The 17,829-nt window shown below is 39.5% G+C and overlaps 1 protein-coding gene across 2 annotated transcripts in view; it reads right to left on the bottom strand.

Moving 5' to 3' along the window:
• The window catches only part of RBFOX1 (RNA binding fox-1 homolog 1), a 196,227-nt gene that overhangs the window by 111,147 nt on the left and 67,251 nt on the right, over window positions 1-17,829 (bottom strand). For both annotated transcript variants that reach the window (XM_007469924.1, XM_007469925.1), the window contains 3 exons: window positions 13,655-13,708; window positions 6,764-6,856; window positions 4,961-5,021 (listed from right to left, as the gene is read on the bottom strand). In XM_007469924.1, coding sequence (XP_007469986.1) covers window positions 4,961-5,021; window positions 6,764-6,856; window positions 13,655-13,708 — 208 coding nt within the window. The remainder of the gene's footprint in view (window positions 1-4,960; window positions 5,022-6,763; window positions 6,857-13,654; window positions 13,709-17,829) is intronic.

Genomic DNA, 17,829 nt, shown 5'->3' with positions numbered 1-17,829 from the left:
AAAAAAAAAAAAAAAAAAAAAAAAAAAGGTTCTGATGAACCCAGGGGCCAGACAGGAATAAAGACACAGACAGAGAGAATGGACCTGAGGACACGGGGAAGGGGAAGGGTAAATTGGGATGAAGTGAGAGAGTGGCATGGACATATATACACTACCAAATGTAAAATAGCTAGCTAGTGGGAAGCAGCTGCATAGCACAGGGAGATCAGCTCAGTGCTTTGTGGCCCCCTAGAGGGGTGGGGTAGGGAGGGTGGGAGGGAGACGCAAGAGGGAGGGGATATGGGGATATACCTATGCATATATAGCTGACTCACTTTGTTATACAGCAGAAACTAACACAACACTGAAAAGTAATTTTACTCCAATAAAGATGTTAAAAAAAAAAATGTCTGGGGTTTCCAAAACTGCATACCGAGGTTTTCAAAAGACATGACCTGAGGATGCCAGGGATCTGGTATTTGAAATGGTGCAGACGGCAATGCCCAAAATGAAAAGTCAGTTGCACATTGCATCTGGTTCACTCAGTAACCTTTTTTTTTTTGCAACACATATTTATTGTCAACATTTAAATTTCGTCTATACAGGATTTCTGTTTCTCTTCAAACACAGCAGAAATAGCAACTTTAGATTAAGAATCCCCGATGGACCAATTTGCTGGGGGTGATGAGGGACCACCCCACTTAACCCCCCAGTTTGTCTACTCCCTATTACATGCTGGGCTTGGAGGCCAAAGGTCAGCAATCTTTTATTGTTACCCTGTGCTGTTTTTTTCTTCTAGAAGAGACATACTTTGCTTTTCCCAGTATGAAAATGAAAGAGAGTCCCAAAAGGCCACAAGTTTCTCAGACCCTCTCTGCTTACTTATTTATTTGACCTAGCCAGCTTCTGTTAGCATCTGAATGTTTGATCCTTAAGTTAGTATGTCTATCAGGAAACTCAGCTTACTATCTACAGGGAAAAAAAAGAAAGAGAACAGGATGGCAACTTATTATTGAGATTATTGTGTAATTAAATTTTTAGGGGACTTTGTACCCCTGCCACTGTTTTGAGTATTTTATCTCCCATAATAATCACAAATACCCTATATAGTAGGTCCCATTTCTCAGGTCCCACTTGGGAAAGCTGTTATGTGGAGGGTTTCAACAGCCTGCCTGCAGTTCAATAGCCAGTGAAAGGCAGGTATGATGCCAAGTCTACCTCTCCATATAGTCTTGGGTCTTTTTGTCCCGTTTTCATCCTTCCTAAGATCTCGGAGAAAATAAAAGAGCTACATCCAACGCCCATGCTTCTCCAACATCCAAGAAGTTCCTGAGGATCTGATTCTCAACTTGTTTTACAGACGAAACATTTGATCTCCAATGAGCTCAGTAAAGCTTAACTCTTCTCTGACGGTTGGTGTCCTCAGGAAAAATCAGCAGTACAGAAGCCCACCCAATTCCCTCTTTGTGGAGCTTCCTGATGGGGCGGGTTTCCAGATCCCTATATGTCATTCTACAGTCTTCTCTTATTGCCAAGTTCAAATGTCCTGGGTAACGGAATCCACATCCTCCATGATTTCATTAACTTTGGTCCTCTATAGCAGAGCCTCCTAACCTCGTGTCTTATGGCGGTTAGGGTCCTGTCCCATTCATTATCAGAAACTTGGCAGTTGCTTAAAGTTTTGTTGGATGACTGACAAGACTGAAGGAGTGCATGAATGTGATGCTGGCATGGAGAGCTATATTTTTCCATGTGAAGGTGATCTCAAAATTTGATGACTCTAGTGATGCATAATTTTGCTGAAGCCTAAGTTTGATGGTTTGTGAGAATGACTGAGGTAGCTAATGAATGAATCTCACCAATCAATTTTCTCATTTCCATGTGACTTTATTTGTCCTCACTTCTCTTTTTTTTCCTGGCTTGATCGAGGTATAACTGATAACTACGTTTGTCTATATTAAAGGATTGAAGGTGTACCAGTTGTTGATTTGATATACATACACACTGTAAAATTTTTGCCACAATCCAGCTAATTAACATATCCATCATCTCACATAGCTACCACTTTCTTTTTTTGTTCTTTCTTTTTTTTTTTCTTTTTGGTAGTGATAATATCCTCTATTAACACAGTCATGCTTGTTAAGGATCTGAGAGGGCCCCATATCTTTTCAGTTACGTTGGATTGCCTTTTATGGGAAATTTTACTTGTAGTGATGGTACTCATGAATTAAGGATTGAAAAAGCTTTGAAAACTACTTTTCTTGAATACCAAAATTCTCCACCATCTCCTCTACAGAAACCAATCATCTTTATGTAGTTAGGATCTGCCTTTTTTTTTTTTTAAGTCAGTTCTACTGTGACTGCCCATCTACCCCTTAGGTACCATCCTCAGTCCATGTGACAGGATAAGCCCCTGAGTACCCCCTTTTGGGTACACAGATTAGAGACCCATATGACATTTCTGGAAACTAAGAATGCATGGTTCCCTGGAATGGGATGTGGGATGTTTATGCCAACATACCAAACTGGGAATTTGGGGCTGCACCTTTAATAATCTTTCTGTTCCTGTAGCTGGTTGCTTGAGTGCAGTTCTGTAAGATGACAGGGGAAAGCGATGCACTCATAACACATGGGCATGGCCACAAGGTTTTGTTATTTCATAATAAAAAAAAAAGGCTTCACTAATCACTCCGTCTCCTCTAGCCTCAAATTTTACAGCTTTACCACAGGAAAACTGTGTCTTCTTTATAGGGCTTCATGTGGACCCAGTGCATCTAAAATGCTTAACGTAATGCCATACACTCAGTGTTCCAGAGATGTTGGCTATTAATAAACAGGCTTTGAATTGTGTCTCCAAGGCCCACAGGTCCAGTTTTCAGCCCCTGGGTATGTCATTGATCAATAGCACTTTCTTTAAAATAAATATGCCTACATATGGTTTAAAGAATAATATTTGGCTTCCCTTGCTTTATTTTCTCACATAAGCAGCAGATATGAACATCTATGCATATGCATGAAAGCATGTGTGGTGCAAACACACACACACACACACACACACACACACACACACACGCACACACACAATTGCTACTTCATAATTAAAGAAAGTGCCCAGTAGTCATGTTGGTGTCATTGTGTACTAGCTCTGGCAAGTTGCAGAGCTATCATTTTTACCCAAGTAGAAAGTCTTCGTGACATGTAACTCAGCGGTTTGCTTCATTTCATCACTGGGCATTCAAACTCTGTTGCAAAAATTTTCTATACCATTTAAGGTTATGTCTTGGGTTGTTGGAGCTGGGAAAATGGATCAGCAGAATAAATAATTCTTCTGGTCTTTCTCCTTAGACTCCTATTATATTGAGGGTATATTTCTGTTTAATTTTGCCCCTTTTAAAAATAAGAACAAACTGGCTTAGCCTAACTGGTAGCCATTTGCACAAGAAAGAAGAAAAACAAAAACAAAACTACCAAATGCTTGTCGTATTGTTTATAACAGAAAAAGAAATGTCAATCAGTACGTGAGGTGGGAATAAACCCATATATTCATTTTATGGCATATTATGTAACCATTAAAAAGAATGAATGTAGTCTGTATGTATTAACATTGAAAGAACTCCATATGACTTATAAAAGCCAATTAGAAGTGATATGTACACCATGTTCACATAAAAAGCATGCACACACTACTGTGAATGTTATAAATACATACTGACTACATATATATACAAGAAAGTACAAAATAAAGGTACAGACAATAATCTGTAACAGTGGTACCTTCTGAGGAGGTAGCTGGGAAACCAAGGTGGCAGTAGTGTCATTCAAAATATATTTTAGCCTTATCTTTCCCCCCTTTTTCCTCCCTTCCTTCCTTCCTTCCTTCCTCTCTCCCTCTCTCTCTTTCTTTTCCTTTTTTAATGTCTGTATGTCCATGCTTCGTGTGTAATTAAAATGTTAAAAATGGAAAATTCCATAAATCTTTCCTTAAGACTGTAATAAAATTGTTGTTTTTTTAATATCTATAAACCAAAAAATATCTTCCAGTCTCACAATTCAACTCAACCATTAACATTTTGGTGTAATGCTTACCTTAATTCAAATCATGCTATACATATAATTTTCTTATTTTAAATTTTGTAATTCATTATGAGGCCCTTTGTAGTCTTCATCCTACTCATTTTAATGACTATAATATTCCACTAAGCTCTAACTTTAACTTACTACATTACATTCTTTCTAATTCTGGTACAATTAAGTATGTGATTAGCATATCAGCAGCCACCCTCCCCCCATATATCTTAGGAGACATTTTTTCTGAGAAGGATTAAAGAATCAAAATGTGTGAACATTTTAAATAACTCTTCATACATATTAAATCCTTATTATGAAGCGTCTTGAGATGTCTTCTTCTAGAGCAAGGGCAGAAATGCCTTGTCCTGAAGGGGTCTGCAATACACAGCAACACCCTCACCTGCCCCCAAATGCCACTGGTGGGCAACCAGTTCTCACTATGGAACTGGTCATGAGGGACCCTCTAAGGCACTTTAAAAGCCTAATAGCTCCAGAGAAGATTCAAAGCCAGAACCAAATTCTGCAGTCCCACTTCTGGGGATGATTAGTGATCAGTGAGGAGGTGGTGATGAAAAAAAGAAACAAACAAAACTTCCACCCTCCTTCAACTAACTCTAATAACAATAAATTAAATTACCCAAGTAATTCCCAAATAAGTACTGTATCTCACTCACATGGGAGTTATTATAGAGAGACTGAAAGAAGGACATGCACTCTTAACCTGAGAACTAAATTTGCCTTTGTCATGAAATTTATCTTATTGATTCAAGTGGTTCACTGTAGCAGGTCAGCAGCAAGGACACAGTAGCCATGCTGAGGCAAATATGGCTTGTTGAAACAGATTCCCCAGTTAAATTACTTAATAGATTCTGAGGTAGAGACAATTTCTTGTAAAAGGCCAATCTCTACTTACCATTTGTGTAAGGGTTGACAGTCTTTTTATTTGTCATTACACGTGCTGTGGCATTATTTACCTATGTACATAGAAAACTCAAATAAGCACATATTCCAGGGCCAGTCCACAGTTCAATTAGTTGCATGCATTATGACTGTGATTACTTATTAAAAAAAAAAACACCAAAAACTTAAATGCATTTTAATTTATAAAAGGCAGTAGGTGCATAACAAAATCATACATTTTTATAATTACATTTACTTCATAACCATTTTAACTTAACAAATCATTTCAATAAAGCAATGTCATATCATTTAAAAGTTTAAATAAGGAGACAGTAAAAGCAAATTAAAAGGAACTGCATAACTGAAGACTGAAAAGCATGCGTGTACTCCATGGTAACACAGAAACGATAAATATTTTTTAAACATAAAATAAGGTTCACATGAAGGAACATGCAGTGGAATAGAAGAGGGGAGAGACAAGGTACAAGGGAACACAAATGTCAAAAAAAAGGACAAACAAGTTTTAGCCGTATGCAACACTTTACGAGGGAAGAACCATCGGGAAGCAACATCTAGCATTCAACACTTGGAACAAGAGCCTTTTACATCGCAAGAATTAACAAAATCATTCAAGCTTTAAAGTCACAGCTAACAAAAGGATAAAAGAGAGGGTGCATTGTTTAACACAATATGGAGTTAACGATCTGAGTAAGATGTGCACTGGTCATATCTCAATCCAGTCAGTGCCTCCCAGGCTAGCTTAGAACGTACACTCAGTTACAGGCGTACCAATATCCAAAAAAATAGAGCATCAAGAAAACTTAATACAACAAGTCAAAAAAATTCACGTGGTATATATATGTATAGAGATATATCAGCACTAAATACGTGAAACGGCAGATGGATTTCACCACTTACCATTCACCACCATCGCCAGCATGAGTTTGTATACAGTTACCATGGTTACTGAGAGTTTGGTGAGGGGCCTAAGGGTTATCGTCGAGGGTGGGAGGAAATGAAAGGCAAAATATGCAACATCTTACTCCAAAGACTAAAGCATTTTTAACTGGTATTTTTTCTTTTTTTTTTTAAGTTTTAACAAATACGACCCTGTGGTCATTTTGAGGGAGAGTCAGTGGTAGAAAGAGCAGATTCTGAGTATCGGAATTTTAGCGTTTATTTTTTTCCATGAAGAACGGCCAGATATTGAACAGGAAATCCTGTTTGGTTATTCACTTTGTGATCAAAAGAATATAAAGTTCAAACTGGCTTCTTAAAAAAACAACAACAAAAAAAAGAAAGGTTTCATGACAAAAACCTCTCACTTTTTTTTTTTTTTTTCCCAAACAATCGTTCTCTTGAACGCCATTTCTTTCACAATTTGGCTTAATTTGCACACCACTGTGGATCCCTCATCAACCCTGTAGTGGAAAGAAAAAGAAAAGGAAAAAAAAAAAAAGAAACTGCTCTGTATTTTGTTTTGTTTGGCAACACTCTCTCCACTGCTTGGAATCTACTGCACCCATTGGTTATAAGACATGAAAAATAAAATAATTAAAAAATCCCTTTCAGATTAACCTTTCTTTTGTCTCACTTTTGCCATCCACCTTTCAGCAGTAATAAGAGTAACATAATAAAGGAAAATTTAAAAAAAAGTAAGGCCAGTTTTCCTTTTTATATATAAATATATATATATATAAACAATGAGAAGGGAGTAGGGTCACATACAAGACACAATGATGCATCTGAAACAACAAATGAGCATGAAGCAGACACTTATCAAAAAGATGAAAAGGAAAATATTTTGGACATGCACCTCGATTTTACGGCCCTCTACCACGGTGCCGTGTAATTTCTCCCTCGCCCTGTCCGCATCGGCACTATTTTCGAAAGTTACGAAACCAAATCCCTGCATGCAGGAGGGAGAAGGGAAAACAACATGCAGATTATTATTTTCAGTCAACGACCACTGTGGAACGTTCTCTCGCTTTAATTTCTATTTCTTGTCCTGGCTTCAGTTCTGTAACATGCAAATTAGAGAAATTATAAGAGTACTAAAATGTGCAATAAGTAAGCGACAAATGTGAACAAGATTTTTGTTTTCTGTCACCCGTTAGCTGTCACCCCTGAAGAATTCAAAGAATGATACCAGAAATACCTTTCTAAATGTCACTACAGAAGAAAAGAAATCTAACGGAAAGAAAATGAGATCAAAATAAATGTACAGTGTCTTCACAGAGAAGAAAATGAAATAACGAGGAAAAAAAAGGGAACCACTTTCTTGACATGCAAATTAAGAAGAAAAGAAAAGAAAACGTGTGCACAAAATTCAACAATGAATGCCAGAATCTTCTAACATTGCCTACAGAGTCATGCTGTGTGGTTTTAAGACCATCTCTTCTCCATGCAGTTTTAGGGTTATTCAAATTTGTCAATTCTACAGGCTTTATGTCTCAAAAAATAAAAATTAAAAGCCTAAAAAAAAGGAAAGACCTTTTTTTATAATAAATCTTAAACTCTGATCTAATAAGCAAAATAATCCCATGAAATGAATAGAAATAAACATCAATTGATTAATAATGCAAACAGTTCAAGTAACATTTTTGTATTTATACTTCCCCTCTGACCCTGCAAATAATATACATGCTTCGGAATTTGTCAACTTTCCCGACTACTTTATTAACCCAAAAGGGAAATGTGTATTCATATGGTAAAGTCCTAAGACATTATGCTGGTATTCATTTATCAAATCAACCGGTAGAAAATAAAGAAGCCCCTTTCATAGAATGTTATTTATAATAACACTCTGGGAACTTTTATTGGTCAATAACAAATATACCCTTTTCTGCACCACTGGCATATTTTGTTTAATATTTCAGCCTCAAAAAAAAAACCCCCAAACATCGCATTGTTAAAAATCCATCCTTTTTCTTCACTGACACTGTTCCTAAGAAGAGTACAGAAAATATGACACATTATTTTTAAAACCCCTAAAAATATTTGTACATCTTGTTCAGAAATATACACCAACCGTTTGAAACAATTCCAGTGCAAATATGCCCAGCTCGTTCTAGTCTTCACAGTGTAAACTGGGTGAAATAATGCAATGTGCCAGGACTCCTCTTTGTGTTCGGTAATCTTTACATAAAGGAAAAACGCTAGCTTTAAGCTTAGCTGGGGCAGTAGGACAGTCTGTCCCACTAATAAATTAGACCATCATTACAAATCACAGCTAGTCATTAACTGTTAACTCTCAGATCCTCATTAGACTGCTAAAGGGATGTCCGAAACTCAGGGTATTTAGAGAGCTGTTACCCAGTGCTTTAACTAAGAGAGAACTTTCCAATATTAAGATGGGCTCATGCATAAAGGAAACTAGCTGTGGATGTCTTCAAGCTAGATTAGGTAATTATCTGATAGAGAAAAAAAATTTTCACTTGGGGAATTGGGCTGAATTACCCTTCATATTTCCCACAGTGAGGGTCCATGATTAGGGTAGGTCTGAACTATTTGATTAACCTAATAAGGTTACATGCTTAGCAGGACGCTACTTAGTTCTGTACATCACTGGTAGGATGCCCACATTTGGTACTCAAAGATACGTGCCAATTAGTTTTGAAATAATAGCTCTTCAACAGGCAAAAGACAGAATTTGGGGGAGGGGGTCACTCTATTTGATGGCTCTGACTCTTAGCCAGTGGGTCCCACACTTAGCTGTACATCAGAAGGAACTGGAGAGCATATTAAACGTTCAGATTCCTGAGCCCTGACCCATATCTATCGGATCAGAATCCCAGAGTGGAGCCCAGAAGTCTGCCGGAAAAGTTACCTATGTGGCCCAGCAATTGGGTTTCCATGGCCTCTCATACCACTAAGCACTATCGAAAGGATTCAGTTCTTTGAATGAGGTAGAATATTACATTGCCAGTTTCTATAGAGCAATTTAGGGAGTGGAGTGAGTTTCTGAGATGAATATCTATCTGACTTGGTGATTCGTGTCTTAAACCTAGGGGTCAGCCAAAATCACACAGGAATGTTCTCTTCCTGACCTCTAAGCCCAGTGCTCTAGCATCCATAGCCATGCCATACATTTAATAAGTAATTAGGGAAACTAGGACTCCGGCTCTATCTGGGGCACTTCTTTCACTTGGCAAGGAAAGGAAATCCACAGTCCGATGTGATTTATCGATGGAGGGCTTGGTGGCATCATTGTGGTCGACAGGCACTAACATCGATGTCACCGCAGTGCTGGAGGGAACATAGGCAGGAGAAAGTCGAACATGCCACCCACCTGTCTAACGCGATCCCAACGAATCAAGTCATTGTGATTCTGGTCTGAGCCCAGAGCAAACCATACTGGCCTAAAATCTGCATCATGTATGTCAGGGAGAGGTGAAAGTGAAGATAAAATTTTATTCTGAACCCCAAGTTCATAAACTAAAAAGGAATTCTACTCCATTTTCACTTTCCTTTGAAGTAAAAAAAATATATTGATTCTCTTTATTATTATTTTTACTCTCATTATTTTCTGCTAAACTTTTTTTTTTTTTTTTGAGTGGCTCATTTCAACCTGCTGAGATGCCTAGTTGAGATCTGGCAAAGCTGGGTTCATGAAGACCTTGCTCCAGACTCAGTCCCCCAAATACCAAAGGGATTCTCCTACGTGTGCCATTGGACAATCCTACCTCCCACCCAGGTAAGAAGTGCTATGATGTCCCTGGGTCAGAAGATGGCCAGATTCTCATCTGGGGAGCTACACCATTAACCAGAGACCACCAGCTGGCCATTTTCAGGCACCCTCTCCATCAAGCACAGGTGCTGTTTCTTTTGACCTGCCTCGTGGTCAGAATTCTATCTTAAGCAAAATGTAACTTGCAGAATATTCTTAAAATATTTTGAATATTTTTATCTCAGTCTTAAAAAGGGGATCAAAAGAAGCACCTTCTGGACTTGGCCTGGTGAGCACAGGAAGGAACTGAGTGCAATGCAATAACCCTGTAAAGATCAAGGGTGCAGGAGGGGCTGCATGGGGGGAGTCAGATGCTCCCTAAGTGCTGGAGGAGAGACACTGCTTCCCAGGGTTTACCTTAACAGAGAAAGGGGAGCTAAGAGAAGGTGCAATCCTTCAGGAGAAGAGAATCTGGGATATTTGTGCCCTATGATGGGAAGGCATGACCCCTAGGCAGATAATGGCGACCCTAACGTGGACCAGCCGTGACTTGCTTACTTTTAAATCTTTTTGTGAACCATAAATTCTGATCTTCCCGTATCCCAGTTATTTTTCTACTTTAGTCTTGTGGGATATATTTAGGCGATAGCTTCCCTTTTTGTAGTAACACAAATACAATATTTTATAGCTGAAATAAAGGCTCTGAAGTATCTGGGATGGATGTGTGCGCTGACTTTTCATCTTACGTGAAAATCTGATTCCACTAGTTTCTGGTGCAGAGAACTATCACCTAGAAGAGGAGAGCTGTTGATAAGGGTCTGGAGGCTCATTTTCCTGTGGGACTAAGGGCTTTACGACCCACTTGTTCCCAATCGCCTTTTCACATGCTGACCCTTCTCCCTGGAAGACCATCTTCCCTCCTTCCCTTCCCTGGGAAACCCTGACTCATCTTTTTCTCGCAGCTTAAATGCCACTCCTCCCAGAAGCCCTCCCAGCTTCCAACAAGATTGCTCTGCCTGCTTGGAGTCTCAGCAGTCTCTTCTTCGCTGAGAACACAGCAAACTCTATTGCATTTGTTTGTCTTAAGGATCCGTCTCTCAGGCTACTCTGGAAAGTCTGTGAGAACAGGAAGCACTTCTGTCTCGCTCACATCCGATTCACCAATCTTGTACTGGAATGCAACCAATACTATAGACATCACTGAATCAAAGAGCAGACTGCATTTCCTAGGTCTATGAAAGAGTAGCTATCTCTGGCTGCACCCCCCAAATAAAATGTTTCAGAGGTAAACACAACATTTTTAAATCTCCGAAAAGGACAAATGAATGATAGTATCTCTCACCCTGAAATGCTATCTCATTCCATTTTCCAAGTCTGGCAGATCTTTTCTGAAGGTGATTTCCTTGTTTACTTGCTATCCTTCTATACATGAACTTGTACATTATACATCCCCAGGATGACATAGATACTGCTGTGTGTATATAGGTGTATATGCACAGGCGCACGCACACACACACACACAACAAACACCCACATTGAGCCACCCTCATTGAGCACTGAGTTGCTGTCTTGGGAAGGTCCCCAAAGACGATGGCCAGAAGGTCAGCTCCTAGCTTGTAAGCTCTCCTGCATTTACTGGTCACTTCTCCAATACCAAAGGATGAAAATCAGGTCATACCAACAGTTCAGGTTTCTCGACCATTAAAGTGGCAATGTTCCTTTAAATAAGACCTTTTCCCATAAAGGATAACTTCAAGTACGAAAGAAAGATATCCCTGTGTGAGCTGTTTCCTTCATTCAGCAGTTCCCAACTGGGCTGTCTCCATGACATTCCAGTGGTACCAGTCAGCTGCCACACCTGCAAGACCAGTTCTTTCAGAGGGAGCAAACCCACTGAGAGAGGCTATTTTTGATGGTTCTTAATCAAAAAAAAAAAAAAAGGCTTCACAGCTTCACAAAATCAATCTCTCGATGCAGCAAATTTAAATGGTCTTATTCCTAAAGCCCTAGAGACAGGCTAATCACGAGAATGAGGGAAGAAGTCTTAAAAATAGCACCACCATTGTCCTTTCAAAATAGCAAATGATATTCTTCTAATGTCCTTAAACAGCTCTCGAAAAAAATTAAATAGCTTCCTCCAACTTGCAAAAGTTACAAAACAAAGTACACATGGAATATAAATAAAAAAAAAAAAAACCTTTAAAGGCAGCAGTGCTAGGACTCGGGATTAGAAGAAAGTTGGCCAACATCTTCTGTAACTTTGCCCAGAATACATCAGTCCTGAGTGAAAGGGATCAGGCACATTTTTCTCTTAATGCACTTGACTTTGCACATATAGAAATAGTACCTGTAATGTTTTTCATACCAGAGCAGAAAGAGAGTTAGCTTATTTTTCCCCCAGCCTGGAGGTCAAACTACTGACATATTACAAGGATGACTGTAAGACATCTGAAATTACACAATGATGAGCTCCCTAAAGTAGCAAAACCAGAGAGTATAATGAATTGATTTTTCTTTTTTTTTTTTTTTTTACACTCATCTGGCATATCACAGCACCATTTTGACTGTGGAAAAGAGAATACTGGCATTTTCTTTCTTCAATTCAATCAGCATTATCCTATTAGGTTAATACTAAACCTGTTTAGGACGGAGAGGGTACAGACTGTCCGAGGAATAATAAAGGATTGCTTTGTGGGGAGGAAATGGTTACTATACCCAGGAGACTGGCTCTTGCCCCCTTAGGTAAAACCTGTTCTTAGTAACCTTCCTGGATGCTGGCTTGTCCCAAATTGCCTGTGTACGAAAAGCTCTGGGGCTGAACCCGGGATCTCTCTGTGCTTGGTAATCAACTTCACTCCATCCCCACTTTCACAGTCTGGGGATGTGAAGGCAGCTGAACATTCCTGGTGGACCGGAAACCAGGCAGAGTTATTGAACGTGTTCACGTTCCAGTTCCTGATGTCAATATCCAAGTCTTTTCCAGCATCCTTCCCTGTTACCACAGTATCTGCTGCTGCTCTGCCAAATGCACTGCTTTCCTCCAGGGAGATTCTGATGGCTCTCTTGCATTTTCCGTCAATGCAGGTACAAGGAGGATGCTTTAGCAACCTCGAAGCCCCACAGGGGGCGAAGGGCTAGTGTGCATTCAAACGAAGCGAGGGTGCGTGTCAAAAACAGGAAGACACGGGTTTTATCAGTTTAACCACAGCCCTGGTAGGTTTGTTAAAACACAGATTGCTGGGCCCCAATTTCTGAGGATCTGATTCAATAAGGTCTGGGTTGGACCCTGAGAATCTGCATTTCTAAATTCCCAGGTCGTGCTGATGCTGCCCGTCTGGATACTGCTCTTAGATGACCACTGATACAGAAGATGTTTTGGAAGAGTTGGGCTTTTGTTTTTTCTACCAACCTATTTCCATTTTGAAGTTGCTGGAGTTTGACCACATAACCTCTGATTTTTACTAACACTGTGAGCTCTAAGAAAATCTACTTAAAAATTGGTTTTCCAGGAAAAAAAAAAAAAAAAAAGCTAACTAAAAGCAACGGCAAATTGCAAAATGTGGGTGGGTACACAGACTAATGGATCAAGTTTTATTCAAAAGGTTGGTGTATATGAGATTTTCTCCCCTACAACCCAGGAAAAGAACTGCACTTTATTAATACAGAATAATCACATATTTACCTGCTCATGAGACTATCAACTCACTTTTTAATATAAAGAACATAATTATCACTGAAAAACAAAAATGTAGCAACAACATTATTTTTTTAAGCATGGGTAGTTTTCCTCTGGAAAATTGATATATAGACATCTACAGATATATATAAAACAGCAATTTAAAATTACCCCCTCATACATTTTAAACTGAATCCAATGTAGTCCCCACCATTTTGGAAACGGGAGGTGGTCCCTAAAGGAATTCCCACGGAAGTGTATTTTCACAACGTACTGATTAAAACAGTGCAGTTGTTTCCCCGTATTTATAACAAGCATTTCAACATAAGCTAAACAATTCTAAAGTGAATGAAGTTGCTTACCTTTGAGCCTCGCTCATTAAAAATAATTTCAACATCTAAGATTTTACCAAATTGCTGCAAAGAAATAGAAATATTTTATAAGCAAGAAGAGAAACACTGAATCATATTATGCACATGGGTAATTGTGCCCCAAGTCAGAATTTGTTTTCTCCTTTAATATCAAGGATATACATTTTATGTTGTTCTTTCATTAAACGATGCACTTGAACCAAGAGAAAATAAAACCGCATGTATTATTTCCAAATTATGGCATATCCCATCGTATAAGCTATCAGAATAGGGGCCCAGTACCAAGTATGTAACCAAGAGGTTAATTCCACTTTTCTTTCTTGATATGTGAGTGATTGCCTTCCCAGGCACTGAGCAGCAAAGATTAAAAACAGCTAGTATACACAAGGGCTCTTCTAGGCTACGTCTCTAGCCACTGGGCAAAGCCCGCTTGGTGAAGTGGGATTTTGATAGTAAAATATCCGACTAGAATGGGATGTTGAGGACTTTGGACCTTGGCTCTGCAAAAGCCAGGAGCAGCCAGGCCATAAAAGAGAAGCAAAGATAAAAGGAAGATCCACTACACAGACACCCATCACAAGCAAGACACCAGCACAGTTGTGGTCGATCCTCAGGCTGAAATGTACTCCTTTCAAGATGATTCTCCATGTTGTTAAACAAACAGATTTTAGACAATTAGCGTGAATAGGCTTTATAAAAAGTGGAAGAAACTCAACATATTCAAATCTGGAAACAAAGTTTCAGATGACAAATACATTAGGTAGCCTGATAAAATACAGATGCTTAGTTAAATTTAAATGTCAGATTTTTCAGGGTAAGTGTACCCCACACAATATTTGGGACATACTTATACTTAATAAAATATTTGTTATCTGAAATGAAAATTTCTGATATTGTGTCTTGTATTTGGTAACTTACTACGACTAGTAACAGACTACCCTAGTAGTCCTAGTGACAAACGCACATCAGTCTGCAATTCACACTTAAAAAATGGGAACATGGACCCCGCTCCAAAACCATTTGATAATTCAAAATGCTTTTCCCTGATGCTGGAATCCTCTCTGTTTTCTTAGATCGCATGAAGTCGAATGGGCATTTTTTGAGTGTGGTCTGTTCTACATGAGGACAGGTGGGAGACAGTAGCGCAAAAGTGTGTGACAAGGCCCGGGGGAAAATCAGATAGAAATTTTACCCTGACGCAGAATGAGAGCAAATGCCTCTTTCAGTGATTAAAAAACAAACAGAACAACATAAAGTAAAATCTCCATCCTCTTTTTCCCTGATTTTGAGCTTTCCTATTGTTCCCTTTGCTTTTGCAGCCTGAATTTTTATTGCATCTTTTATAACCCTAGGAGATTCTGTATTCTGTCTCTCTCCACTGGGTGGAAAGCCTTAAGCAGCCTCTGTGTAGCAGAGGATGGAGCCATGGGGAGGGAGGGGCAGGAGAGAAAAGGAACAATTAGATACAGAGAATTAGGGGCAGCCTGACTGACCCATGTGCACCACTCACAGAATACTGGGAGGCCCGGAGAGTAAGTGTCAAGAAGGTCTTACCGAGATTCAAAGAAAAAAAAAAAAAAAAAAGAAACAAAAAAATTTGGAATATACAGAGGCTATCCTCTGGAATGTACAAATAAATCTACATTACTCAGAAAGACAGAAAAACATATGTATGCTCCAGTCGAATATAAATAGCTCAAAATCTTGAAATGAAGGTAGTTTTGACTATGAGAAAAAGAAACCCCAAGCTATGTCATCTTGGGCCACAGAAATGTGCCCATCCCTCAGGATATGTACCCATCCAGGGGATTACAGACTTGAATTCTTCTTGTGGAGCAGAAGTGCTTCTCTACTTCAGAGATAAGTAGAAGGATAGGAAGAAATCAAGAAGAGAAGCCTCAACCAGGAGAGAAGATGGAAGGTCTACGTCGCTAGCATGCCGTACGGAAATACCAAGAGACACGCAGCTAACTCACCCTGTAATTTGTGGACACTAAACTATTCTTTTGGTCAAGAGAAGATTCTTCTACTGCATTTTCCATGCCCTAGATTTGGGCAGAGAAAATCATTAAAAATAGAAGATAATTTTCAGATTTGGGAAATGCAGGATTTGCCATTGAAAGGTGAAGTGAATTTCATAGTTAAAAAGTCCTCCAGCTTTGTGAACTCCTCAGAAGCCATAATTCTGATATAACCTCCTTAGAATATTCAGTCCAGACAGATGCTATCATATTTATTTCAGGCCTAAGAGGCTGGAAGCACACATATTTATGGATAGAGAAGCTTGAAAAGGACTTCCTCTAAAACCACGAAGCAAATGTCATCCATGGAACATTCTCTAAGCAGTCAACACAAAAACATTTTCTTTAAAATATGATCTGGGGCTTCCCCGGTGGCGCAGTGGTTGAGAGTCTGCCTGCTAATGCAGGGGACACGGGTTCGAGCCCTGGTCTGGGAAGATCCCACATGCCGTGGGGCGACTGGGCCCGTGAGCCACAACTACTGAGCCTGCGTGTCTGGAGCCTGTGCTCCGCAACGAGAGAGGCCACAATGGCGAGAGGCCCACGCACCGCGATGAAGAGTGGCCCCCGCTTGCCGCAACTAGAGAAAGCCCTCGCACAGAAACGAAGACCCAACACAGCCAAAAATAAATAAATAAACAAATGTGGGGTTTAAAGAAAAAAGAATATTATAAAAAAAAAAAAAAAAAAGATCTGGTTGAGACAGAACCAATGAAAAAGTAATCTTCACATGTGTCATTCCCTAAATGGAACAATGGCACCATATGCCCTGAAATGGTCCCCGACGTTTGCCTCTTTGGCAGTTGCCACTGGATGGAAGATCCTCTAAGCCAGTGAAACAAGCCATAAGAAGAATGCTGATGTAAGCCCCCTTCCTAAGGCAGTTGTGTACTATATTTATAGTATCAACAGTTTAATTGGGAAGTTTGGTAGTAATGATGTAAACACAGCTGGCATATTTTCAATTTAAATAGACACAACTCATTCGCAGACATAACTAGGATTTGTTTGCTCAACACCGACATTCAGCCGCGTTCAACAACATCTCAGGATCCAGGCGAGGTGTTTCAATAGCTGTGTCAAGGATAAAATCCAGGAGCTTACAGGCACACACTTGGGCAAATAGGTACCACCCATTTTTAGATATTCTCAGATCAAATAATATTTCTCTGAAAACCTCTGAAAAGTCTTCAATGGATACAGTATGAAACATGAAAGTAAAGCTTAGTTCAAAGAGTGTGCATGGAGGCTAAGAAAAGGCATCATCCCAGTTTTCTTAGGGTCGGCTTCATGTTTTGGATGCAGAATAGAAGGCAACATACCATGTCCGAAAACATCTCTATTTTGTTATATATCAAAGGTGATCGTGAAAGCTTTTCTTTTCTTTTCTAATGAAAGCTTCTTTTGCATGTTCTGAAAGTCATGTAATCTGTGTCTGGTGACAATAGAGAATTCAGTGGATCATATTCATGCCCCAAAGGCCTGTATTTTGATAACGAAAGCAAGGCTGTGACCTTGACAAGGGAGTGGTAAAATCTGAAGCCAGTACTCACTGAATAGCTGTTTCTGAAGACAATTCTAGAATGAAATGCCTTGTATCAGAGGTCTGGATCTATAATCACCACCTCTCTCACACCGCCAATGCGTACTACTAAATATTAGGTTAAATTGAGCTTTTTATTCAAGAGCAAGACATTGTGATTAATTTGGTGGAAATCCATACATTGCTTTCATGGGTTCACTGAAAATTCAAACGGAAAGGAAACGCATGCTCTGACATGATCAAGAAGTAGGTAGCTGGGGCCAGAACCAAGGCCCCTGATAATCTAAGAGATCCCATTCACTCACACGCCAACTGGTGTTTTGAAAAGACTCTGGCTTCTGCTTTGGATGTTGTGGCCACATCATATTTTGACCAAGGGAAGTTCCATCTAAAAAAGAAAAAAAACCCCAGGAAATCTAAGATGACCTGGATGATTTAATGCCAAACACTGGAACAAATTTATCCGAAAGAGAAGGAAGTAAAGAATATAAAGCAAGGGGCTTCCCTGGTGGCGCAGTGGTTGAGAGTCCGCCTGCCGATGCAGGGGACATGGGTTCGTGCCCCGGTCCGGGAAGATCCCACATGCCGCGGAGCGGCTGGGC

Source organism: Lipotes vexillifer, unplaced genomic scaffold (assembly GCF_000442215.2).
Source record: "Lipotes vexillifer unplaced genomic scaffold, Lipotes_vexillifer_v1.1 scaffold1120, whole genome shotgun sequence".
Lineage (NCBI taxonomy): Eukaryota > Metazoa > Chordata > Mammalia > Artiodactyla > Lipotidae > Lipotes > Lipotes vexillifer.
The sequence above is the reverse complement of the archived record's forward strand: the minus strand, read 5'-3'. Positions and strand labels throughout refer to the sequence as shown.